This window comes from Tiliqua scincoides, chromosome 7, assembly GCF_035046505.1.
Source record: "Tiliqua scincoides isolate rTilSci1 chromosome 7, rTilSci1.hap2, whole genome shotgun sequence".
In the NCBI taxonomy this organism is placed as follows: Eukaryota; Metazoa; Chordata; class Lepidosauria; order Squamata; family Scincidae; genus Tiliqua; species Tiliqua scincoides.
The window spans coordinates 22,472,232-22,498,496 of NC_089827.1; the positions used below are offsets into that span (position 1 = coordinate 22,472,232).

Sequence of the window (26,265 nt, forward strand, 5' to 3'; positions counted from 1 at the left end):
GAACATACTGCATTGTTAACAGAAGCTTACAGGAAACTGATGGCTTCTCTCTCCCGCCTTCCTAAGCACCTCCGAAGACCTCTTAACGCGGCTGTAAGATTCTAATTATTTTATCTGCCATTTTCCATTCCAGATGGAGCTGCAGATTTAATAGCTATTTCAGGTTGTTGAGAGCTGATGCCTGGAGTGCAGCTGTAGTCTGGAAAGTGGGGCTGTAAAAGATTAGAGTCTCTGTGTGTGTGTGTGTGTGTGTGTGTGTGTGTTTACTGATAGGCTCTCTCTTAACCAATTGATTGTCCTAGTACTATTAAATAACAGTACATATTCCAATGAGAACTAGATGTATTGATAGGGAGGAGCAGCTTATTGCTTATAATGAGAGAAAACAGTGCCTTGCATAAGACAGCATTAATCAGAGAGGCCTTGGTTAGATAGAGGGTTGGGTTTTGCTGTTGGAGATAACAACGGCTGCTGTTCTGGGCTGCTACTGTGACATTCACTGAACATAAGAACTCTGCTGTATCGGTCAGTTTATAGTCCAATATCCTATTTCCCACAGTGGCCAACTAGATACCTCTGGGGAGCCGGCAAGCAGGACATGCAGGCAAACAGTCTCCTTCTGCCATGCAAATATCCCCTGCGACTGAAATTCAGAGACACAATACCTCTGAAGCTGGAGGTGGTGTGTGGTTGTTTTGACTAAATGCCACTGATAGACCATTCCTCCATGAGTATACCGGGTTGAGGCTACCCTTCACCTCTTGTTTGGCTTGCTTGCTGACCAGTGTGCACAATTTCAATTCGCATAGCTGTATCTGCGGATCCTGTATTCGCGGTTTCACTCATTCGTGGCTGTCCCCTGCTCACCACCTTGGAGGCGAGGAGAGCTGAGCTCCCCTCTGCTACAGAGGGTCTTCTGGGGCCCACAGAGGCTGGGCATGACTGTCCATGGCTGCTGCAGGCTCAGAATGGCTTAAAAGGCAAATAAAATAAAATAAAATAAAATCCTGCAACTTCCGGTTTTATGATAAAACGGAAGTGATGTTTTTAATGCCTTATAAGGCGTTAGGAGGCCCAGAGAAGTGATGCTTCCATGTCGCCACTGACACAAATAGATTCAAATCACTTCCACATATCAGCTGTCCTCCATTAAATAATAAATTAAAACTAAATAATATGGTGTTCTTTTGTTTTTGCAGTAAAAAGTGGTCTTATGTTTTTATACTGTTATCACAGTTTTTTCCCACCTCTGCTATTTTTTTTTAACAATGGGGTGCATGGGTAATTACTGTGGCTGCATCTGCTGACACTATATTACCAACATTACCTAACTAGTACACTTTTAAAGTGATTATAATTCATAATTTTAATGTAAATTTTGAATAAAAACACATAACACCGCTTTCTGCACTTCTAACTTTTGGAAAACACTGAAATTCGCGAGAAAAACAAGACGGTTTCCTCCCATCTCTATCAGCTGTCTTTCTCAGCTATTCCTGTTCATGTATCTTTTTTGCTTTGGTCATCAAGATTTGACTGAAATTGAAGCCCTCATCAGGCACTATAAACATTAGCCAAAGTGTATCCAGGTACGGTGGAACAGAGCACACTCTCAAGCCATGCCCCAATGTCAGCACGCTTGCAATGTCGCCTAACCTTCCTGCTCTCCTGGGGTTGCATTTGCCTGAAGAGGCACACACTGAACCCAGGAGAGTTTCTTCATGTACGCGGGAATGCTGGCTGTTGGCAACCTTTCAGTCTCGAAAGACTATGGTATAAGCCTACAGCACCCAGTATTCCCAGGCGGTCTCCCATCCAAGTACTAACCAGGCCTGACCCTGCTTAGCTTCCGAGATCAGACGAGATTGAGCATGTGCAGGGTAACAGTTGCTGTCTGGCTGCCTAGGAGATAAACTCTCCTGAGGTATAACATTTGTCTCTGCAGAACCCAAAGAGAACCATGGCATGTGACTATGTATCAAAACCAGACGCTTGTCTAGGCTAGTGCACTCACCTCTCCTATACACTTGGGACACAATCCTATGCAAGCCTAGTGCCGGTGCTGGGTGCCGTAAACATGCCATAGAGCATGTTTAAGTGAAACGTGCTGTGCTGGGCCTCAGTGCTGAGCAGAGGGCACTTTACCACTGCCGGAGCCAGGTAAGACCACCAGGCAGCAGAATGGTATTTTGGGGTAGGGGGAGAGCATGTGGAGGGTGGAACTAGGCAGGGAGAGGAGGATCGGGCCCAGATGGGGGGGTGGGAGTGGCAGAGGACGCCTCTGCCGGATCCTATGCTCCGTGTCAGGCTGAAAGGCTGGCACAGACTTGTCTAGGCTAGTGCACTACCCTTTCCTATACACTTGGGACACAATCCTATGCAAGCCTAGTGCTGGCACTGACAAAAAGCCTGTGCAGACAAAACAGAAAAGGCTTAGAAAAGATGGTGCAGATAATATAACTGGTGCAGACTGGAGGAGCCCCATTGTAGGGCCTGAGTGAGTTTTATTATTAGAGTAGATTTTGGAATTGACATCATGCTTGAATATATATTTTTATCACACTGCCTCTGTGAGTTGGAACAAGTGAAGGCCCAGCGGCATTGCTAACTGAAATGATGCCTGTGGTTCCCTCCTTTCTGTGAGGAAAGTCAATTAGGACAAATTCCAGAAGATTAAATACATCTAATGAAGTAGGTGGCTGCCTACCTCATAAAGAGTTGGCACAGCACTTTGCAAATTAAGTTATATCAAAGGGATGTATCTTCATAGGAGTTGGGAAAATGAATGACGAGGTTGCCTATTCAGTGGTCCATGGTCAAAGGAGTGGCCTGTTTCTTTCCTTCTGCAAGGAGTTATTGCACTAGAGAGCAAAATGTTGCAACCTGTCTTTTTATTATTTGAAAAAATCCAGCATAAACTTAGATGATGCTTAGTTTATGATGTTCTGCTGACTATGGTTCATGATTAATAAGTACTCTAAATATCCATGATGGGGTTTACTGTGCTCATGAGTTTGAGCGAGACTGCTTATCAGCATAAGGGTCCAATCCTATCCAACTTTCCAGCTTCAGTGCAGCTGAGCTAATGGGCCGTGCATTGTATCCTGCAGCAGAGGGACAGTCACAGAGGCTTCCTCAAGGTGACAAGACTTTTGTTCCCTTATCTTGGGGCTGCACTGTAGCTGCATCGGGGCTGGAAAGTTGGATAGGATTGGTTCCTTAGGCTGCAATCCTATACACACTTTCCTGGGAGTGAGCCCCACAGAATACAATGAGACTTCTGGGCAGATATGCATAGGATTGCACTGTACTGCTGGAAGTATTGTCTAGTTTGAGTAGACAGCTAGATGAGATGCCTGGAAAAAAATGAGGGATTCTTAAGCTAGTAGCAAACTAGGGGGGTTGCCACCTCCTACAAATGGGGTTGCCAGTTAGGCATTTTGGGGTGGGGAGGGCAAATGGCAGGCTGGCCCATGGGCGGGCGGGGGTTGACTTAGGGCCAAGCCAAGATCTGGTACATGCCAGATTCTATCCCTGTTCCTAGGCAGCCTGGGGCTGCCAGCTCTGCTTGGATCTGCGCCACCTCTTGAGGTGTAATCCCACTGGGACTGCTGTGGTGTTACCTGGGGAAAGGGGAAGCAATTTCCCTTTCCCTACGCTGGGCCGCTTTTGGCCCCAATCCTGACGGCCTGCTTGCTCCAGGGCAGGTTCGGATTGGGCTGTGAGGGTCCAACCCTATCCATCTTTCTAGCACTGATGCAGCTACAATGCAGCCCTGAGATAAGGGAACAAATGTTTCTTACCTTGAGGAGGCCTCCATGACCTCATTGCAGCATGCAGCATGCTCTGTCGGCACAGCTGCATCAGCACTGGAAAGTTGGATAGGATTGGACTCTTAGTTCTTCTTGATAGCATATATTTGGCTTCATGTAGGAAGAGTCACCCTCTGTATTTCTCACATTCTATGACCCTTTGGTTCATAGGTTTTGGTTCTTATAGGCAACCACTGTTCCTCCTTAGTACTTGAATTTATCACAGCCTTAACTATTACTGTCGGTCTGTGGAACTCCTTGCCACAGGATGTGGTGCTGGTGTCTAGCCTAGACGCCTTTAAAAGGGGATTGGACAAGTTTCTGGAGGAAAAATCCATTACGGGGTACAAGCCATGATGTGTATGCGCAACCTCCTGATTTTAGAAATGGGTTATGTCAGAATGCCAGATGCAAGGGAGGGCACCAGGATGAGGTCTCTTGTTATCTGGTGTGCTCCCTGGGGCATTTGGTGGGCCGCTGTGAGATACAGGAAGCTGGACTAGATGGGCCTATGGCCTGATCCAGTGGGGCTGTTCTTATGTTCTTATGTACTATTGTTGTGAATTGTCACTGTCCTTTGTATTGTAATAGCCACTGATACTGACCTCACCTCTCCCATTCCATAATGCTGTGACTCCACATTTTACACCTTCTTTTCTGTTTTGCTATCCTCCGGTGTGTATATATAGCTACCTATGGATAATTTTTCTTCATACACAAAAGCTTATGCTAAAGTAATTTTGTTAGTCTTTAGTTGTCACAAAGCTCTTTGTTGATTTTCCTGTTTCCCCAACTTTTGATTTTGCTTTTCCTCAGGCAGATGCATAGCAAAGTTTAAATAGGCCATCTTTTTTTTCTTTTTTTTACCTCCACTGACTTCTGTCCTTTGATCATTGAGCTTTGCCCTCACATTTTTAAAGGGTTGGCAGTCTTGTGACATCACTAGACTATTGCCTCAGAAATCTCAGGGCTTGGGATGTACTCATTATGGCAACCATAACCACATACATAATTTCAAAATATAAACCCTAAAGGGAAAGGTCCTATTTCTTTTTTTCTTTTTTCTTTTTAACTTCCAAACTATACTCTATAAAACACAAGCTGTGTGACTGGTGCTGTATGAGTATAAACCAATAATAATTTCAAGCAGGTGCTTTCTGGTGACAGTGATAACTAGGTCTGACCTTCATGCGGTGAACCTTTGAGAGGTGTTATAATCCAATTATAAAGGGCAGAACAGTAATCTTTGTCCTCATCAGTGGCAGAAGATAACTGAGGTAGACCAAGCCCAAAGACATGCTGTTAGGAATGTGTACTGCCTCCCCTTTGATTGCATAAATATTTCCAAAGCATCACAAAATAGCTTCTCACTTTTGTATACTCTGCTACAGAAATTGATGTGAAATTTCTTTGAGGGCAGGATTTTCTGCATTGTCCCTTGCTTGCTGGGTTGTATGTTAGCTCTGATCCTAGCACTTCTGCACAGAGGTGTACTGCCCCTGTGGCAAAACAAGGTGCATGCCCTAGGCACCATTGAAGGGGGGGCACCAGAGCATGTGCTCCAACTACTTCCCCATTGGGAAGCAGTTGGAGTACATGTGCTTTCTCGGCAACCAATTAGGCAAAATTGCCTGGCCAGCTGCCAAGCACGCCCTCACTCTCCAACTGCTTTCCCATCGGAGAAGCAGAGCACATGTGCCCTGTCGGCATCCGGTCAGGCGAAATCACAGTTGGAGTGGGAGCTCGCTGATGATGTCATGACTGTGTGTGGCGTCATGATGTCAGGCATTGCCCTGGGAGCCAGTAGTGTGCCACTACTTCTGCATATAGTTTTTGATTTGTTTTAAAGGTTCTGAGAACAATGGAGCTCTTTGTTGTTGTTTTTCCTTACATATAATATCTATAGTTTTTTTTTTTTTAGAATAAAAACACCTTTTATAAAAGAATATGGCTTAATTATACATTTTAATGCATTGATTGCCTAGTTGTCTATAGGGAAGTTCCTCAAAGTCGTTCTCCATTAAGCATGGCTCTGATTTGCTGTTGTGAACTGTGTGGGCTCTTTTTAAGCAGAGCATGTTTAAACTTTCACTTGATTTAATTGGCTCGAGATCTTGCACATGTCACTGCTTATTTTCTTTTCCTGTGATTGTGCAATGGCTTCTCAGAAACCTTTTCCAGAACACTTCCCTGCAGGTCTGAATAATGAGTATTCACAGCAGCCTTGCTTTGTTCAAGCAAAGAACTGTTTGAGATAGGTTAGAGTGTTATGTGAAACAGTAACCCAATCCACCTGTATGAAGACAAGCAATGGGGGAAAGGCCAGATATCGTTATGGAGGCATAAGAGTTATGGAAGTACAACAGCTAGAGTCAGGGATTCTGTTATTGAGCATCGTACTCAGACAGAAGCTTGTAGGAGCCTGGAGCAGCCAATCTTCATACCATCCAGCTGAGCTTAGCAGCCAAAGCTTTAAAGAGTGGAAAACAGGGCTATACCGGAATTTAAAGTCACAAAACGGGGATGAGCTAGCAACCTCCCATAGTAGTTTTGTTTCTAAAGCTCTGAAGTAATAGTGGAGTGGAAAGGAACAAACCTGATATTGGAGGCTGAAAACATACTCAAGTACTACCTAAAATTTATATGTGCCTAAGGGCACAATCCTGCCCTGTGCTGGAACAGGCAAGCCAACAGGCTTGCACTGTATCCAGCGCAGAATAGGGGCCCAAAGCGGCTCAGCCAGAGGCAAGGTGAAACTTTTCCCCTAACCTCTGGGTAAAGCACACTGACCCCTAGGGGTCTCCTCAGACTTCCACCACCTCCTGAGGTGGCGCAAGTCCGTGGAGAGCTGAGTCTGGGAACAGGGGTTGGGATTCGGCATTACTGCTGGATTCCAGCTCCACCTCCCACTCCCCGCCTGCCCACCTCTGAGGTTGTCCACCGCCCACCCTCCCCCCGCCCAGGCACGCCTCCCTCCCATCTCCTCCCCACCCACCCCAGAGCCTTGCATTGGCCCAGTTGGGCTGACACAAGGCTCATGGAGTAAGCCACCACAGAGGCTGGATTCAGCTTCCATGTGCCGGCACACCTCCGTGCACCGGCGCGGCTTACTCCTGAGGAGAAGCAAACATGCTTTATGGCGTGTGTGCGGCCCTCCTCGGCTGGTGCAAGAGTTTTGCTCCAGCCCATTGTCTGGATTGTGCCCTAAGAACCTAAGCCCAGTTGCAGAAGAGAGCTTGACTTCTTGAAACACCTGCAAGTACAAGGAAGTCTCAAATTCTGATAATATATTTATATGATATCAGCACTGCAGGTTGATAGCATCATTTTTATAATTGTGGTTTCAGTCTAGAACAAATCTCTGTTTGCAGTAAGCGTCTATAATACAAATGATGGTATTCCAATGATATTTTTGAGTTTCAGATGTTGGTATTGAATTATCTAATTTGCTAACCAATTTTGTTTTGTACTTTTGACCATGGCTATTATTCTGGGCCCAATATGATGCATAATTCTTATTGAACCCTCTGAAGCCCAATCTTAACCATGGGAAATGCCAGCATACTCCCACATACACCAGTGCAAATACAATCCCGCCAGTGCAGAAGTTCCTCCGACACTAGGTGTTCCACAGACACCAGCACAGCAACAGGAAAGCCATGCACCTCTGCTAATGGGATTCAGACTCGCTACCAGCACAACTAACCTACAGCAGGGAGGAAAGCAGGACATGGTAGAGTTGGGATATAATGGATCCCAAATTACCTTCCCGAGACAGACAAGGTCCCGAAGACTGCAAAGCTTTATGCCGGCAACAGAGCTGGCATGGATCCATAGGGAGCAGCAGTGCAGTAGCCTGTATAAGTGTGGAAGCATAACAGCTCTCACACCTCTCCACCAGCCTCTCCACCAAGATGGCACATAAGATCTAACTTACATTGCACCAGGGCCACTGCACTCTCAGCTTGGCAGCCACATAAGATTTATCTTACGAAACAAGGACATCTGCAAGAGGGATCTGAAGGCCTTAGGAGTGGACCTCAACAAGTGGGAAACCCTGGCCTCTGAGCGGCCTGCTTGGAGGCAGGCTGTGCATCATGGCCTTTCCCAGTTTGAAGAGACACTTGGCCAACAGTCTGAGGCTAAGAGGCAAAGAAGGAAGGCCCATAGCCAGGGAGACAGACCAGGGACAGACTGCACTTGCTCCCATTGTGGAAGGGATTGTCACTCCCGAATTGGCCTTTTCAGCCACACTAGACGCTGTTCCAGAACCACCTTTCAGAGTGCGATACCATAGTCTTTCGAGACTGAAGGTTGCCAACAACAACAAGATTTATCTGAAATTCTTTTCCAAGAATGCGGTTTGTATTGAAATATAATAATACTAGATGAAAAAACAGTCAGAAAGTTTCATGGAATTGGTTCTTTAATCTCAATTTAGTTCATTGTTGAGTTGTTAAGTAAAGAAATACAAATTCCATTAATAGACTCTAATTAACAGAGGCAAGCATGCATAAGTGTTTTAACTAAACAGATATCATGGAGTGATTTAGAGGTTAATTAGTTATAAATAGATTTCCTCTACCCATTCCATTTTCCTTTTCTACTGATTTTATTTTGCTAAGTTGGTATTCCCTCCCTCCCAGAAATATACAGTTCTAAGAATCTTGAACATGCAAATGTGAAGGGCAGATCCTCCCTGCTTTTGAAATAATAGAAGGTAATTGGTAGGGCCTAATCCAAATCAAATGTCATCCAGATGGCGTATCAGTGTTAGTATATGAGTATATTGGTTATTTTTTTTATAACATGCTAGCTTTCCATGCAGCTCAGGGTGGTTTATGTAGTAGTGGCTCCTGGGCATCAAGTACTGGCCAGATTGAATCCTGCTCATCTGTAACAATAATGTGCCCTCAGACCATTCTCTGGTCTAGACAGTTGATCATTGATACAATAAGAATATTTCATTCTAAGCATTGTAACAGGATTTAAATGTCAGCACTATAAAATTGTATTGCTTTTGACAGCTGACCCCGTAAACTCTTCTTTGGAATTTTGCAAAGTAAAAAAACCTGTTGTATGACACTAATACATAAAAAAAACATGCCCAGACTATGGCATTTGCCAGTTTAGCATGTAAATATTAGAACAGAAGCCATGGCTTCACCTCTGCTAACTGTGACAGTGACTGTTTTGACATGAATTAATCTGTGGTGGAGGTTAATTGTTATGTATGGGGAAAGGTGATGAATTCTCATCCTTGCATGATAAAAGAAGCTAGATCCAGGCAAGGCATCAGCCAGCCATCTATATGGTGATGAGAAAGTAATAGCCATATTTTTAGTTATAATTTGCCTTTGGCTATTTGCTCAATCATTTGACATATACAGGTGGGATCTGTTCCAGGGCCTTCCTGCAGATAAGGAAAGCATGGATGCGGGGAAACCCTGTCTACGCAGCCCCTGCACGCCCCCTTTGTTGAAAGGCTTACTGGGATGAAAATGTTCTTGCTTATACAGGTCGCTGTAAGCATTCAAGCTTATAGTGATGTTCAGGCAGGCTGCTGGCAGCCTGAATGCTTGAAAAAACTAGACTGATGCTAACAGTTAACTTATAGATGGGACAGTGGGCTGAGGATGAGAAACATGAGCTCGTGGAAGCTGCTCTGTAAGTTCACAGCTCATTTGAACCAGCAAAGTCCTGATTGTCAGTTTAGCCACTACGTAAGTATGCTTGTCTATGGCAATGAGTTTATTCTGTCTTTTTCTTGTTGCATATTCCAGCAGAAAAAATCAAATTTTAAAAGGTATTGCATACCAGTAGGCAAATTAAGAATCTTCCATTGCTGTGAAATAAATATTCTTTATCATTTACATCAGGGTACTTTCAGTCAAAGGAAATAGAGATCATGATCTGATGCACAAAAAGTTGGATTCACTGCTTAAGGCTGGCTCAAGACCTCCCAGTGCCTAAGATGGTGCACCAAATGCCACTGTTGCTTCTCTCTGCATAGTGACTTGCTATACCAAATGTTCTTCACACAGATTGCCTGGCAGTGCACCAACCATCACCTCCACTGTTATCCCAACTTGTCCTGCTCAGGGTGCAATCCCAACTTGCCCTTGGGCTGGCGCTAGTCCCCTGCGCCAGCCCAGTGGTGTCAAAAAAGTGCCGTAAGGCACTTTCGCACCACCTCAAGTATCTGGAGGCTGGTGCATGGATCTGTGGAGGTCAACTCCATCCCCGTTGTACCAAAAGAGAGGGAGGTTCGTGTCAGGCCGGCACAGGGTTCTGGGAAGGGCGGGGAGGTGGCAGAATGGAGGCTTTCTGGGGTGGGGGGATAGTGAGCATTGGGCAATGGTTGGGCCTGTGAGATGCCTGAGGCAGAGTAGGAGGTGGAGCCAGGCAGGCCAGATTTTACCCCACTCCTGGGCAACTCAGCACAGCACCAGGCTGTTCAATTCTGCACCACCTCTTTAGGTGGTGCAGATTCAAGTAGCCCCATCTGGCTACTTTACCTGGGGTAAAGGGAATCAGTTCCCCTTGCCCTCAACCTGTGCTGGATACGGGGCATGCCAGCTGGTCTGCCTGTTCCATTGGGGTTAGGATTGGGCTGCCCATGGTGTAGCTATGCCATCTGACATCTGCGGGCAAAATGTTGTAACATTTCTCCTCAAGGCACTTCCAGTTTTAGCGAAAACCAGAAACGCCTTTCTGAGGTCTCTGGCAGACCTTCTGAGCCCAGGGAAGCTCTGCGTGGCCTGCATCAGCCTCAGAAGGCTGTAGAAAGCTTGCCAGAGACCTTAGAGAAAGCACTTCCAGATTTAGTGAAAACGGCAAGTGCCATTCTAAGGCTTTTGGCAGAATTCTGAGGCCTCAAAAGGCCTCAGTTAGGCACCCCTGTCACCCAGGGCAGTTGACCCCTTCCCCCCTTACTATACCATTGCTCCTGCTGCTTGCATTCAAAAAGAGGAAGAGTGGAGGAAGAGGAAGAGTGAAGGAGGAGAAAGTGGCAAGCTAGAGCTTCCTGCCCAGTTCCCTCTTCCTTTTCAAATCAAAGGAGCTGGCAGAGGAATAGTGAAGGCAGGTGATCAGAGGCAGATGCCCCCTACCAGTCTCCTGTTTGAGTGACTGCCTCAGTGAGCTGCCTCATGGACAGACCAGCTATGAAACTGATGAGCTAAATGTAATGCCAGCTCAAGTAGCTATGAAAGTGGCTGGGTATAATCATGCTCAAAATAAAATAGTCTATAATTAAAGTGGTAAAGTTGACTATTTACTAAAATCAGATATTCTTCAGGAATTTGGGAGCCATACCTAGCACATTTACCTTGCTACCCAATCTTATTGGTATTTCCACTTAGATATCAACCTAATTGTAGAATGCGTAACAAATCTTCAGAGTAGTGCAGAAGCAAGAAGTATTGAACAATTGCTCCAGTTAAAGCTGTCAATAAGGCTGTGTTTCATAGTGGCTCTAATGGCCAAAATGCAGCAGTCTGAAAATGGGGCAGTACCGTCTGGTGACATCACAGGGCTTTCCCTACTTTATTATGTTCCCACTTCCCATCATTATATCCAGACAATGAATATGGGTAAAGCAAATAATTACTCTCCATGAGTTTTTACAGTGTATACAGAGCTGTGTTTGTGACATGAATATGAAACCGGAGCCACTGCTAATAGGGAATTTGTAACGGGGCGAGGATCACAGAGCTTAGAACTGAATTACTGCAACACTGGTCCTTGTTTGTTCATTATGTTGTGTCTCAACTATCATCCTTCATCCAAGGAACTTAGGGCAGCCTTGGCCATGGGAATGCATCCTATTCTAACCTCAGATCAACTACAAGTAGGTTATTAAGAGAGAAGGTCACTTTGGCCCCCCAGTGAGTTTTGTGGCAGGGGGCCTTTCAGAGTTTTCCCCACTTTCAAGAATTTGCTACTTGAGTGGGTTAGTGTGAATTCACCTCTCAGAAAATGTATTTTCCTTTCCTTAATCACTCTGTTTGTTTAAAAAAAAACTGGAAGGATTTTAGCGCCCTGTGCTGATATATATATATTAACACTGAAATTTTGTTAATTTTTGAAATGAGGAAGGCCATATTGATTATCATTTTTCCCGCAGTAAGTGAAATGCATTTTGACTTAAAAAGCCCTGTATGTGTTTTAATAGAAAGGAAAAAAGTATTTGAGGAGATATCAATTAGATTTTAAAACATTTTTTAAATAGAAAAAGGACATATTTTTGTACAAGACTCTCACTCAGGGTTGGCCCCAGGGTTCCAATGCCCTTCATCCCATTTGAACCAACCCTCCTGTGCACATTCATGCCCCATTTTCCTCTCCCAACAAGTTAACCCTTCTCTACCGTGTCTCTTCTGCCCTATTTGTCTGGTTCACCTAGTTTGCCTCTCTCCACCCTTAGCTCAGCAAATTTTCTTTCTTCATTCCAGCTTACTTGGGCTAGGTAAGTGAGTGGGGCAGTTCCTCTGCCTCCTGTCGTTCTAACTTGCAAAGGTTTCAGGTGGCAGGAAGACCATCTGGGAGCTATCGGTCAAGAGAAAATGGGAAAAGGGAATATACCTGAGGCCTAGCTCCTCTCTCCCCTGCTCATAAGCCAATAGGGGTTGTACTCACTCGGAGAATATCCCATTGACTGTGATGGTTCTCATGACTGTTAAAATGTGCAATATTAAAACACAGAGTCACAGTAAATCCTAAGCTGCAAATCCCATGATAGCCATGAGGAGGATTGACTGGAGACCTCTGGGGAGTGCATGAGTTCCCAGCACTTGCATGGGTATATACCTGCCTTCTAACACTGGCACTGCCTACCCCCATGCCCGTGCTGGATCTAGATGCCATTTTTTTCCCTATTAAGGCATTACAGTAGGTTTAAAAAATGATTTGTTTGTGTTGTTTCCTGAAACATTCAAAATTATTATCACAGATTAGTTTCCATAGATAGCCATAATTCCAGTGGTGTAGCTAGAGGGGGTGGGGACGTGAACTGCACCAGGTGACACCCTCGGGGTGGTGGTGACACCACCAGTGACCAAAATTTACAAATAATAGCTAGCATCATGTTATATAGAATTTGATAGGTAATTTAATGCAGAATGTAATGAAACAAATTACGTAGAATTATCTGTATTCTACTAAAAGTTATAGCCCAGTAACCAGAAAAGGAAAACACAACTACCTTATGTAACAAAATTTGAATTTGCTTAACTCAAAATGACCAGTGAGACTGATTGTTCTGATGGCCAATGAGGTGGTGTTATGGCACAGTAAAGAACAAAAAAGATGTTAGTATCAGTCAGCATACATTTCCAGGTATCATAAAACACTTATTATTATTAACAGTATTTATTAACCTAGAATAAATAGATAGAAGTTACCCCTTCTATCTGGGTGAAGAGGCACCTTTTCACATTGTGCTCCTCTTATATTTAGCAGGGGAGAGTGAGTGTTCCTCTTCATGCCAGCACAGTGTCTTTTCTAGTGGCTGTTTGCTGGTGTTCTGCATCTTTTGTGAGCCCTTTTGGGACACAGAGCCATTTAGTTATTTGATTTTTGTCTGTGAACTTTTTGTGGAAAAGTGGGACATAAATATTCTTAGTAACAATAATCAGAACTAATAACTAGAAGTCCTGTGCAGTTGTGCGAGTGTCATCAATTGACTAATTGTTGGTTTGTGATTTGTTGGGTGACCTGTATTGTTATATAGTAAAGTAAATGTAGTTAATTGGGGTGGGGGGTGATATCATGAGTTGCCACACTGGTTGACACCAACCCTAGTGCTCCCACTGGTGGGAAGTTTGGGTTTTGGTCACTGGCTTCAAAGACTTTTAAAGTAAACCCCTCACTTTAAAGTGGACCCACCGAGAACCTTTTGGGGGGTGGGATCATGGAGAGGGAAACTTGTGGGGGGCTAGTATTGGGGGGGAAGAAAGTTTCTTATGTTGGAAGGAGGAAGATGAGTAGGGGGCATTGAGTGGAGGGATTACTAATTAGGCTTATTAAGTGAATTGTGGATTTTGTTAGGATTGGCAACTAGGAAAAGGAGGAGGGGGTTTGGAAAACTCTGTGAAAGTCTAACTATGTAAAGTTTAAGATCATAGCAGAAAAAAAATGTGCCAAAAAATTTATGGGCCCCAGGTGTCAACTATGCCTCTGCATAATTCTGTCTAGTGTTAGACATTTATGTATAAAATGGGAGTTTTGTGTGAAGTCAACTGTCCCTAACAACTGTATTGAGGAAAGGAAAGTTAAGAAATAAAGGTGAGGTAGGATCATTTTATTTTCTTTCCCCTTGGGGTTCCTCCAGTTAATATTGAGCTATAACAATCTTAAGAACAGAGTTTTTGTTGACAAAGAGAATTGCCCAAGGAGAGGCAAAGGGTCTGGTTGCAGATATTAAAGTGAAGTATCTTACAAGACTTAATAAGAGCAGTATTTACCTGGCATATAGAAACCAATTTACATTTGTTTGTTGTTCGGTTCAGCTTAATTGATAGGGCTATGGGAACAGATGAGTAAACAGACCATACAAAATATTCCAGCCTTCATATAAGTTGGTGCATTTTCTCTAAAGTTTATGCAAAACACCCTTTTTTCCGCAGCTGGAGTGAGAACTCCTAGGTCCTGCAGTGTAATTTGCAGTGTGTAGATTACAAAGTAGCAGGGATGGGCAAGTCTAGTGTGGCGTGACTCAAGTTGAGTCTCATGTCTCCGCTTCCCGCGACTTGACTCAAAAGGAGTTCTAACGGGGAGACTTTCTTAGTCTCCCAGAATGTTTTGACTACTCAAAAAGATTCAAGGTGCAAGTCTTTCCTTTTAAAAAGCCAGGTGTGGCTCCATGGGAAAAAAACAGAGCTGCTGCCAGGGTGTGTGTGTGTGTGTGTGTGTGTGTTCAGAGTTCTCTTTAAACACTCCCCTGCTGCCTCCATTCTATCTGTAAACAAGGTGCGAGGGGGTGGGACGGAGTGTGTGACAGCTGGGGCAGAAGTGGCAAGAGGGAGGAGGGTTATGTGCAGCAACTGGGAGGCTTACCAATATGACCCAATCCTTTGCAGCTCTGCTCAGAAGCAGTCCCATTTGCGCTGGTCATTCAGTGAGGCTTCCTCCGCCCAAGTAACAATGGAGTCCACAGGAGCCATGCAGTAGGAAAGCGTGATAGATATGAACCGCCTCCCCCCTGGCTTCCCTGCATCTTTCCCCCACCCCGGGCCTCTCCAGCCAATTCTAAGGCAAGTATCCCCCTTGGCTCCTCCTTCTTCCCTCCCTCATCCAGAGAAAAAAATCAAACCATCTATCCTTCATCCAATGATCGTTCGGAGTTTGACAAGAGAGCCCGCTCCCACCTCCCTCCACCTGCTCAATGCAGAAGCAACACATTAACCCCTGCCTCCTGACTGGAACTTTCCTGCTGCTTGCCCAATCTGAATGATGGCCCCATGAGGTGTTTCATGCTTCAAACGAAGTAAGCAAACACAGCCATACAAGGACAGGCTCGAGTCTGCATGCGTGGGGACTGAGTGCCGAGTCGGTGGTCTCAGACTCGAGTCAATGGCCGAGTCATCGACATGGGGGACTCAAGTAAATGAGTCAGGAAAAAAACGTGTTTTGTGACTTGGATTTGAGTCATCTGACTTGAGTTCCCATCCCTGCAAAGTGGTCATCCTTGTTATGAACAGAGGCTGCACAATGAGTAATAGTCAACAGGTGACTTTTCCCTGCCATTGCATCACTTCACGTCAGGAGATGTTTCACTTTCCAGCACCGACATAAGGGTAATGCAGTTTCGAGGTAAGGGAACAAACATTCCCTTACTTTGAGGAGGCCTCCGTGAGTGACACCCAACTGCGGGATGCAACACATGTCCCATTGGCCTCCCACTTTGGCCTCCCACTCCCCTCCTCCCACTTTGAGGAGGCCTCCACGAGTGCCACTCAACTGCACGATGCAACACACATCCCATTGGCACCGCTATGCCAGTGCTGGAAAGTTGGTTAGGATTTGGGCCTTAGTGTTAGTCAGGGGTGTGCAAATACCTTAGAGCCTCTTCCAGTTGAAAACTATGACAGCACAGCTAGGAACTGCCTGTAACTTTGGAAATCTGCTACTAGCCAGAAGTGACAATTTTGGGCTTAAAAAATCATTGGTGTGTCATAATGTTAGGTTTGATCATATTAGGCCCTAATCCTAACCAACTTCCAGCACTAGCATAGCGGTGCCAATGGGATGTGTGTTGCATCCTGCAGTTGAATGGCACTCATGGAGGCCTCCTCAAAGTAAGGGAATGCTTGTTCCCTTATCTCAGAGCTGCATTGCCCTTATGTCAGTGCTGGAAAGTGGGTTAGGATTGTGCCCTTAGTCTTATCAAAAACCCTTTTGGCTTCCCTCAGAACCTGTGGCATACCTGGGGTGGGGCAAGGGGGACAGATGCCCTGAGCACCAGGTTTGGGGGGACAGTGCCCTCTGTAGCATTCAGTCAGCCGGCATGCAATCTGAGGGCTGCCCCCTGAGGACCTTTCGCCCAGAGGTGTTCTGAGGGCCAAGGAAGCAGCACACTGCCTCCCTGACGCTCCTAAGACCATGTAAAGCCCTCAGACGGCCAAAAAAACATTACTTCCGGTTTCACAGAGGAAACCAGAAATGATGTTTTGATACCCTTTCCCCAACCCTCAGAATGCCTGCTAAGGGCACCAAAACATCACTTCCTGTTTCCTCTGAGGGCTTTACAAGGCCTTTGGAGGGTTGGGAAGGCTGTGCACGGCCTTCCTGGGTCTCCAGAAAGGAGGCAGGTGGTGGTGGCTTGGCCACTGGGGGGGCAGCTGCTTGCGGTTGTAACCTTGGCCAGTAGCAGGGCCAGGATTGCCACTGCTCAGAACTTCTTGTTTGTTTTGCTTCCTGAATCCACTTTCCTGTTCCTGTGCATTTTCAGTGGTAATTATTGATAATGCAGCAGTTAAAAGATATGACACTTCTATCCAGTAAAAAGATGACATATTGGCATTCGGCGCTGCCAGGTTGCTGGATGAGCTAATGCAAATCCCTGATGCAAGCCTACATTGGTTCTCTCAATCTATGTGTCCCCTCTAAGTTTACCAATGGCATGTGATGGAGAAAACAGCTTCTTCCACCAATGGCAACATCCTAGAGACTCCACAATGATACAAGGCTTTTTTGGAGACATCTTCATTTGTAGGTGGAGGTGTCTGGTACAACAGCCCTGTGAGTGTCTCAGCCAACTTTCATTACCTTTGCTGCCCATCCTGGGGGGCTCAAGAGTTAAGCCAGTCATGTAGACTCTCTGATAGCCCTCAGCCAGTGCCCGACCTGGCTGATCCTACATGCTACCCTTCCCTCTTTGCAGTTACAAAGTGGAAGGAAATACGTAATCAATATAGGAGGAGAGAGAATTGCACACAGTGGCCAGAGCTTCATAAACTGCTATGACTGAAATAATGCCTCAATTCTGGAGTCTCTTTTGCCTCAGCATCCTATCATGTTAGATATTCAGAATAAACCTTCAGATGCTCTCAGTGATATTTAACCATATCCTCAAAAATGCTAGTTAGTGCTTATTGAGAATGAGCAAGAACATTCAATAATGCGATGCTTTAAGGCTGGACCACATGATGAGATTGTATCACACCAGTGCAAAAGGTGCACAGCATAACAAGATTAAAAAGAAATTAAAACTTTTTGGCTCTCATCTTTTCCGGCAAGCTGCATGCTAAGTTGTAAATTGCTTCTTTTGAGTATGACTGGCCAGGTTACAGAGATAAATTGACATTGCCAATTAGCTCAGGTTTCTAGTAGAGATGGGAATTTCCTCACTTACATCTGCAAGTAGCGAACTCTGATTTAACAGCCTGGATTTTGTATAAGCCAGCAGTAATGAGAGGAAAAAAGGATTTTGATTGAAATATGTGGAGTTAGGCCTAGGTGCATTTATATTATTTCAATACACTATTTTTCTTTTAAACTATATAAAAATTCATTTGCTCCTGGTATAGCTAATCTTTACACTTTGAATTTTAAAGAAAAGTACAGTAGATAGTGTACTGTTGAGTTTTTATACTCTCCATGTGTGGATCATTAATTATCCTGTTTAACAGACAGGGAAAGCAGCACAGAAACATTCACACTATTTGCAAAAAAAAAAAAAAAAATGGAACATCTTATTTATTTTTAATCATCTTCATTAGCAGCAGCATGTATGGTTTCAGTGCTAGACCCAGGTTTAAAGCAATAATTTGATTAGAGCCTTCAAGCTACTAATTTTATCATAGTCCCATTAAGGCAGGGCTTCAGCGTGGGCCAGATCCAGTGCCCTCACTAATCCCTCCCCTATGTGAATGGAGATTACTATTCCACTGGGGAGGCTTCCATTGTCGCTGTCGATTGCCCCTCCCCCCCACGTTCGCTCCACCCTGCTGCTTCTGTGTTCTGCTACCCCAGCAGGCTCTGCTCCAGGATTTCTTGGCAGACATGGCAGAGTGGAGCAAACATGGGGGGTGATCAACAGTGACAGTGGAAGCTTCCCTGTGGAACGGTAAACTCCAGTCATGCTGGGGAGACTGTTTGCGGCATGCAGTGGTCTCCAATTTGGAGACCGTTGCATTAAGGCAATCAGAATTAGGCACTTGGAAGTACTTCTTCCAAAGTATCCTGCTGAAAGTATATGTTGCCTTAGACCATCTCCATTTGTGTGCTCATGTTGATTATAAGTACTATACTACTGCTGCCTCATGTTGTATGTAGTATAGTTGGACTTTAATATCTGCGGGGGATCTGTTTCCGATCCCCCGTAGATACCAAAACCCACAAATAATTGAATCCACAGGTCAGCCTTCCCTGTATGTCTTGGACACCTGACCAGAAGCCAGAAGTGCCTTTTGGAGACCTTCGGCAGGCCTTCTGAAGCCCATGGAGGCTTTGTGCAGCCTCCCCAGAAGGCCTTCCGAGTCTCAGAAGGGCTCCCTCCTAGACGCAACTGGAAGGCTCTTCCGGTCACGTCCAAGAGGTACAGGGAGGTTCAGAGGTAAACCCATTGTTGAGAGGTTGGTAATAAAAGTCCATGTGAACAGTATTATTTGTAAACAGTAATCTTATCTTCACCTATCAAATGAGTATGGCTAACATTTAAGGCCACACATTGCTGGAACAGAATAGATATAATCAGAAGTGCAAAAAGAGTTTGGGCGCAATCCTAACCAACTTTCCAGGACTGGCATAGCTGTGCCAGTGGGGCATATACTGTATCCTGCAGTTGGGGAGCAGTCATGGAGACCTCCTCAAGGTAAGGTAATGTTTGTTCCCTTATCTCAGAGTTGCATTGCCCTTATGCCAGTCCTGGAAAGTTGGTTAGGATTGTGACCTTTCAAAATTAAATTTCAACATCAGTTTCATAATTAATGATTTTAGATTGTCTTTTGGTTTATGGTGTTTTAACTGATTTTTTTTAAATGAACTGAACCTTTTCTTCTTTTCTCTCCTTTGTGCAGCCTAATGATATTGTCTACTACAATGCAAAAGATGACCTGAATGAAGTAAGTAACGTTTGCAAAAATATAGCTACACAATTTCCAGTGCTTCCAAAGAGGCTCAGATTTTATGCTGTGTCCCTTATATGATACAGTCCTTAATGCCTAAAGTGTACACATTTAAACTACTATTTTGAAATTTTTTTCAAGGGACAATGCAAAATGATACCAGTGGTTCCCAGTACATTTCTAGACTGCTGTGTTGCATTCTATGATTTATTTTCTCCAGGAGGCCTTGAATAAAACTGGGTTTGCAGAAGTAGTTGAAGGAATAAAATGTGTGTGTGCTGTGCAGGAAATAATCCAGGTTTTAATTACCTGGCTTATTTGTAAGACAGTAGAATAGTGTGGCCCCTCACTTCTACTCATAGGTAGTTCCCAGTATGGACTAAGCCATCTGCATGTGGGAAAGGGGACAGAAAGTTGCCCCAAAATGGGCCCATGTAAAAGTGTAGTACCAGTAGTAAATGTTCTTAGCAGTGTAATCTGTCTCTCTTTGTGTTTTCTCCTCCTATCTTGCATACCATTTTGTCAAACATTTTGTAAGCAGAAGAGTTGACCAGAGTTTTTGGTAATGTGAGTTTTTGGTAATGTGAGTCCTAACCCGGAAGTAATGTAGCTAAGATTCCTGAGTATTTGTACAATAATAATAATAATAAACAACTTTATTTATATCCCGCCCTTCTCCCTGAAAGGGACCCAGGGCGGCTTACAACATGTTAAAAACAGATTAAAAACATAATTTAACAGCAAATAAGAAACATATTAAAACGCATTAACAGATACAATAAAAAACAGTAGTCAGATAAAAAGTCAGATAAAAAGAGCAAAATGCAGCAAATCATAGCAGAATCAAGCCTGTAAAAATACTAAAAGATATAGAAAAGATGTTAAAAAGGCCATGAACTCAGAACTTGTTTAAACAAAAGGGTCTTCAGGCCTCGCCAAAAAGTCTCAAGAGAGGGATCCATTCTCAAGTCAAGGGGAAGGGAGTTCCATAACGTTGGTGCCACTACTGAGAAGGCCCTATTTCTTGCCGCCGCCCCACATACCTCCTTAGGTGGCGGCACTTGTAAAAAGGCCTTCTCTGATGACCTAAGAGGACGAGCCGGATTGTACGGAAGTAGGCGATTTCTAAGATACCCTGTCCCAGAACAATATAGGGCTTTAAAGGTCAAAACCAGCACCTTGAATTGGGCCTGGAAACGAATGGGCAGCCAATGCAGCCCCCGGAGAAGCGGGCTGACAGAGTCAAACCGCCTACCTCCAGTGACCACACAGGCTGTATAAACTTTATTTATATCCCGCCCTTCTCCCTAAAAGGGACCCAGGGCGGCTAACAACATATAAAAACACATTTAAAAAACATAAATTAAAACAAATAGCAGATAAAAACATTAAAAACACATTAACAGCGACCTTAAAAAACAGTAGTCAGATTAAAAGACAGAATAAAAAGAGTACAAAAGAGCAAGTTACAGAGGAATCAGACTTTGTAAAAACTACAAAAAGTGTAAAAAATGTTAAAAAGGCCAAAGAATCAGAAGGCTTGTGTAAACAGCAGTGTCTTCAGGCCTCGCCGGAAACTCTCAAGAGAGGGAGCCATTCTCAAGTCAAGGGGAAGGGAGTTCCATAATGTTGGTGCCACTACCGAGAAGGCCCTATTTCTTGCAGCTGCCCCCCAGACCTCCTTGGCTGGCGGCACTTGTAAAAAGGCCTTCTCTGATGACCTGAGAGGGCGAGCCGGATTGTGCGGGAGTAGGCTGTCTCTAAGATATCCTGGCCCAGAGCAGTATAGGGCTTTAATCAGGGAGCATATTCTCTGAACCAGGCAAAACAGTATTAATGCTGTCCACAAAATGGTATGTGAATTGTTTGCTTGAACTTTAGTACATATTGTTTAGAATTTGGGTGTGAAATATAGGTGTGCCCCCTTATTCATGGGAATACCCCATGCAGATAGGTGAAACTGTGCATACGGGTAACACCCATCTCCACAGCCTGGACCCTCAGGAGGCAAGGGGAACCTGGCTCCCCTGCCCTCTGGATGGGCTTCTGAGCCCCGCTGAGACTGTAAACATCTGCTTGTGGCCTTGGCAGACCTCAGAATGACCTTTTTAGACTGAAAAATATCACCTCCAGTTTTCGACCGAAAGCCAGAAGTAACGTTTTTGGCCAAAAACAACCAGTCATGGGCCTGGTAAGGCTGCAGGTGGATATCTGCAGCCTCAGTGGGGCTCAGTAGCTACGCTGGAGGGGAGCATAGTTCCCCTTGCCTGTGGAGAAGGGGTCGCCCATATCTGCGGATACCTGAAACTCCAGATACGGGTCTGCTGATAAGGGGGCCCCCTGTAGTGACAGAATGAAAAAGGAAGCTATTTTAATCCATTGACTGAAAAAGGAAGTTATTTTCTACTTCCTATGATTCCTTGCAATTTTTAAATATAAATATTGTAGGTGTAATCTATAAACTGATAGTGGAGTTTCTACAAATGCATTAATCAGGTGGATCAACATGCTTCATTTGCACATAGTAATAAAATGTGATTTGAGATTGATAGCATAACTGTTGTGCTTGACACTATTGCTGTGAGATAATTAAAGAGGGTACATTGATCATGTCAAATGAACGGTTTGACATGGATATACAGGATATGGAGACTGAGAGGAGATGAAAGTGTAGAAAACTTTGTTCATGGTGACTTTATAAATATCCACAGTCTACACAGTGGTCCAAGATTTTTCCTCTAGAGAAGCGCCTCCCAACTTTGTGCTCTTGGAAAAAGCCACCTGCTGAATTTGTGTCCTGGGCCACCTGGCAGTTTTCTTTGATCATCTGGGAGGGTTCCACTCTCCCATCATTAGGAATTGCTGCTCATGAATCCAGTTGGGGTTTTAGGTGCCTGTGAGTTTTGATCGGGGTGGGGGATAACCAGCTGGCAGTTGTTGTAGTGCCCTATTCTCTCAATGCTAGTAGTTCAGGACAGGCATCAGTGGTGCCCTGCAGTATGATTGTGCCCAGCAGGTTCTTGAATGTGTCATGTACTGATGCTGAGCCTGCCCACAACTATTAAACATGGCAGCTTTCCTTAGGCCATGTGATTTTTCCAGATATTGGTTTCTCTGGCAAATAATGATGCCCTGTGGTCTGCATATTTTAGCAAGGTGTCAAGAAATGAAGAGCAGTATTCTCCCCATAGCCTGAAAGATTGAGAAGGCTGAGAGACACTTTTGCCCTAAACAGTATTGCTGTTCTAAAACCTGGAGCAGTGGAGGCCAACGGTTGACACCTAAAGGGTCAAAGTCCAAATGGCCATCATTAGAGTTTGATTTCTTAGCAGCCGTCAGTCAGAGAGAGAAAACCTGGTCGATAAATAAGTAAGAACACAGCATTACAAAACAACAGTGTAGAATGCAATGCCAATTAAAGCTACTATTTTGAACTCTGTGGCCTGAAACATTTAAAACCCCAGGGCTACCATGAGATGTTCTTGCAGTTGTTTTCTAGGGTTTTTTTGAAACAGAGAAAATTCAATAATATCCAAACCTGACAGACTTCTTGCAGTCCCTTCTCATTTTTGGTATGTTTCATATCTTTACCCAGCACCCCCCAATAAAGACACAGGCACGGGCTTATGGTACAAAGGGCCACTATTAACTATTTAATTACACCATAAATTGCAACAGGGCCTAACAACTAGTTCATGCGGGTTCTACATGGGGGAAACGGAGCTGCCCATCTACCTCCCCCTATAGCAATTTGGGCGACCACACCCGACTCTGGACAGCGTCAGTACAAGCATGCTGCCCCCTTCGTTGTCACCCCGAAGGGTCAGGGTGGCAGGCTAGCTCAGGCCACCCGAGTGAACCCATGATGCGCCTTTGCCACCAGGCTGAGGTTCATCCAGCCTGCCTCACCCAGCCGGAAATGCCAGCATGAGCAAGCGTCGAGTCCACCTGGCCCTTGCCACCCTGTGGTGTACACCGAGATGATCCTTACCTACCCTAAACCCACATGATACCTGCCTAAAGTGACCAGTGAGACTTATTAACATCCACCCCACCCCTAACTCCACAGTCTGGGGTAGGTGAAAAAACTAGCAGCATTATGCCAATCAGGCTGATGACAAAAAATTCCTGCCTGGCCCCAATTGGCGACCAGCTAACCTCAGATTCACAAAGGGTGGATGAATGGGGGATTGCTGCCTGGTCCGACTGGGCGGGCTTCCTTGTGCAGCAGCACATGGCCCTGATCCATTGAGCCCCCAGCCAATAGGCTGCAAGGGCTGGCTCCTCCTGTGCCTCGTGTGGGGGCAGGGCAAACGCCGGTAGCGTGTTAATTCACGTGCCACCGAAAATCCTTTATGCTAATGAAGTACCACCTCAAGCATGGTTCTTCTGAGCAAAACAGCATCATTTATTTATATATAAAGAGTGTGTGTACTTTAGTTTTAGGGGACTGTCTTGTGTACTTCCTTGGGAGTACAGTCTCTTTATTTTAGTTGCCATGAGACCATGGAGGCTGTCTCATGCAGGAGGTCTTGTCTAGAAGGTAGAGCCTTCGTTTGCCTGAAGATAATATCCGAAGGTCGCAAGTAGGAGGCCACTGGCACCATGAATGGCGAGACCTTGAAGCAGCTGACAAGCCCAGCCAAGTTATTCCACCTGCTCTTTGGTGTGAGTGAAGAAGTGTCTTGGCCGCCTTTCAAGTGAGAGATGAAGGAGCTGCTTTTCAGCCTGCATGGGAGAAAACTGGAGGCCAGAATGTGACCAGAAAAGATCCATCTGAAATGTCGTATAGTTCTTCAAAGATAGAACCTTTCTTCAATTGTAAAAATCCCTACAGGGATTTAAAACAGCCTGCCTATTTAGGCAGGGAATAGTAGCATGATGGGATGTGATAGACGGTTTGGCACAATGAAAAGATGCGGGGACAAAGGAGCCAATAAGCAGCCCATCCTGGGGCATTCCATGTACAAATGCTTTTATGCAAATGCCCAAAGTCTCCAAGAAAAGATGGGAAAACTGGAATGTCTGGTGACTAGGGAAAACATTGACATAGTGGGCGTAACGGAAACCTGGTGGAGTGCGGAGAATCAGTGGGATACCGCAATCCCAGGCTATAAACTCTACAGGAGGGACAGGGAGGGGCGTGTTGGAGGTGGCGTGGACATTTACGTTAAGGAAGGGATAGAATCCAGCAAAGTAGAGATTGAAGGTGGGTCCGACTCCACCATAGAATCTTTGTGGGTTAAATTACCAGGCCTGAGGAGCAATGTAATACTGGGGGCATGCTATCGTCCTCCAGACCAGAAATCTGCTGGGGACCTTGAAATGAGGAAACAGATCAGGGAGGTGACAAGGAGGGACAGGGTTGTAATCATGGGGGACTTCAATTATGCTCATATTGACTGGGTCAATTTGTGTTCTGGTCATGAAAAGGAGACCGGATTCCTTGACATGCTAAGTGACTGTGCCTTAGAGCAGCTAGTCATGGAGCCCACCAGAGGACAGGTGACTCTGGATGTAATATTGTGCGGTACTCAGGTCCTGGTTAGATCTGTCAATGTTACTGAGCCGTTGGGGAACAGTGATCATGCTGCAATCCTTTTCGACATGCACGTCGGGGGAAGAATACCGGGCAAATCTCTCACAGAAACCCTTGACTTCCAACAAGCGGACTTCCCTCAAATGAGGAGGCTGATTAGAAGGAGGTTGAAAGGGAAGGTAAAAAGAGTCTAATCTCTCCAGAGTGCATGGAGGCTGCTTAAAACAACAGTAATAGATGGGCTTCTGTAAGGGTAGCAACAACTAGATGGGCCTATGGCCTGATCCAGTTGGGCTGTTCTTATGTACACAAATTGAAATGTCCCAGACATTACATATCCCCTTGTTATACACTGTAAGATACCAACTTTCCAATGCTGACTTATTAACATAAGGGCAGTAATATTTGATTTATTTTCTTAAAATTACAAATGGTGCTTTGTTCATTACAACATCCTAGTAGTACTGAATGGGGATAAACAAGCCAATTATGCCCTTCATTTTTTAATGGATTTTAGTCCTCAAAATTTAGTTAATGGAGCACGTTTGCCACTTGTTCAAGCTTTTTCCGCACAGTCTCCAACATTTATTAGAGCTCCATTTACAGTAAGGTTGTATTCATTCTGCAGTAAGGAACCCAAAAGACTCAATTGTAAAACAGCCTTCTTTTGTTTAAATTTACACTTTAAAAAGTGTGCAGGTGAAATGTCACAAACTGAAATGGAATTAAATCTTGAGGAAAACGTAGCACCAGTTGTGCTGAATGAAGAAAATTCGAAACTTTTCATGAGGAGCTGATGTTGCATGACCTACATTGCTTCCCAATAGTTACCAATGAGGTGAGGTATCCAGAGAATACCGGAAGCTATATTTAAAGAGTTCTGTGAAAATTTAGATTTAATCCAGGATTATCAAAAATTATTATCTGCAAATGCAGTTAAAAATATTAGATGCTTTGATTAGAGATGCTTTGCACTCTGTTTGATGCATATGCCTGCAATAAGAGCAGGCACACCCAATCACTCAAAGTAAAGCCACATGGGGTACAATCCATGAATGCTCACTGTCTTGATTTCCAATTTACTGCACATGTTCAAAACACAGTGCGATTGTTCCAAATTCCCATGAAATTGTTTGCTGCCACCATGCTGCATGTACTGTTATCCTCTGATGAGAATGCAGGAAGATGAAGGAGATGATAGCAAATGAAGAGCAGGTACTAATTAATTTCTGAAGGACTTGTCAGTTTCTCCCTGAGTAAAATTACAAATGACACATACACAAAATATTTATGCTGTTAAACATCTTGTAGAAAGCAAAATGTTACAGAAATAGCCCAACCTTAA

General features: G+C 44.5%; 1 protein-coding gene and 1 pseudogene across 5 annotated transcripts in view; one reads left to right on the forward strand and one right to left on the reverse strand.

Annotated features, from left to right (window-relative positions):
• Window positions 1-26,265, forward strand: part of CACNA2D1 (calcium voltage-gated channel auxiliary subunit alpha2delta 1) — a 472,859-nt gene that overhangs the window by 239,696 nt on the left and 206,898 nt on the right. For all 5 annotated transcript variants that reach the window (XM_066634567.1, XM_066634568.1, XM_066634570.1 and 2 more), the window contains exon 5: window positions 19,334-19,378. In XM_066634567.1, coding sequence (XP_066490664.1) covers window positions 19,334-19,378 — 45 coding nt within the window. The remainder of the gene's footprint in view (window positions 1-19,333; window positions 19,379-26,265) is intronic.
• LOC136657679 (5S ribosomal RNA) lies at window positions 1,779-1,895 on the reverse strand (annotated as a pseudogene).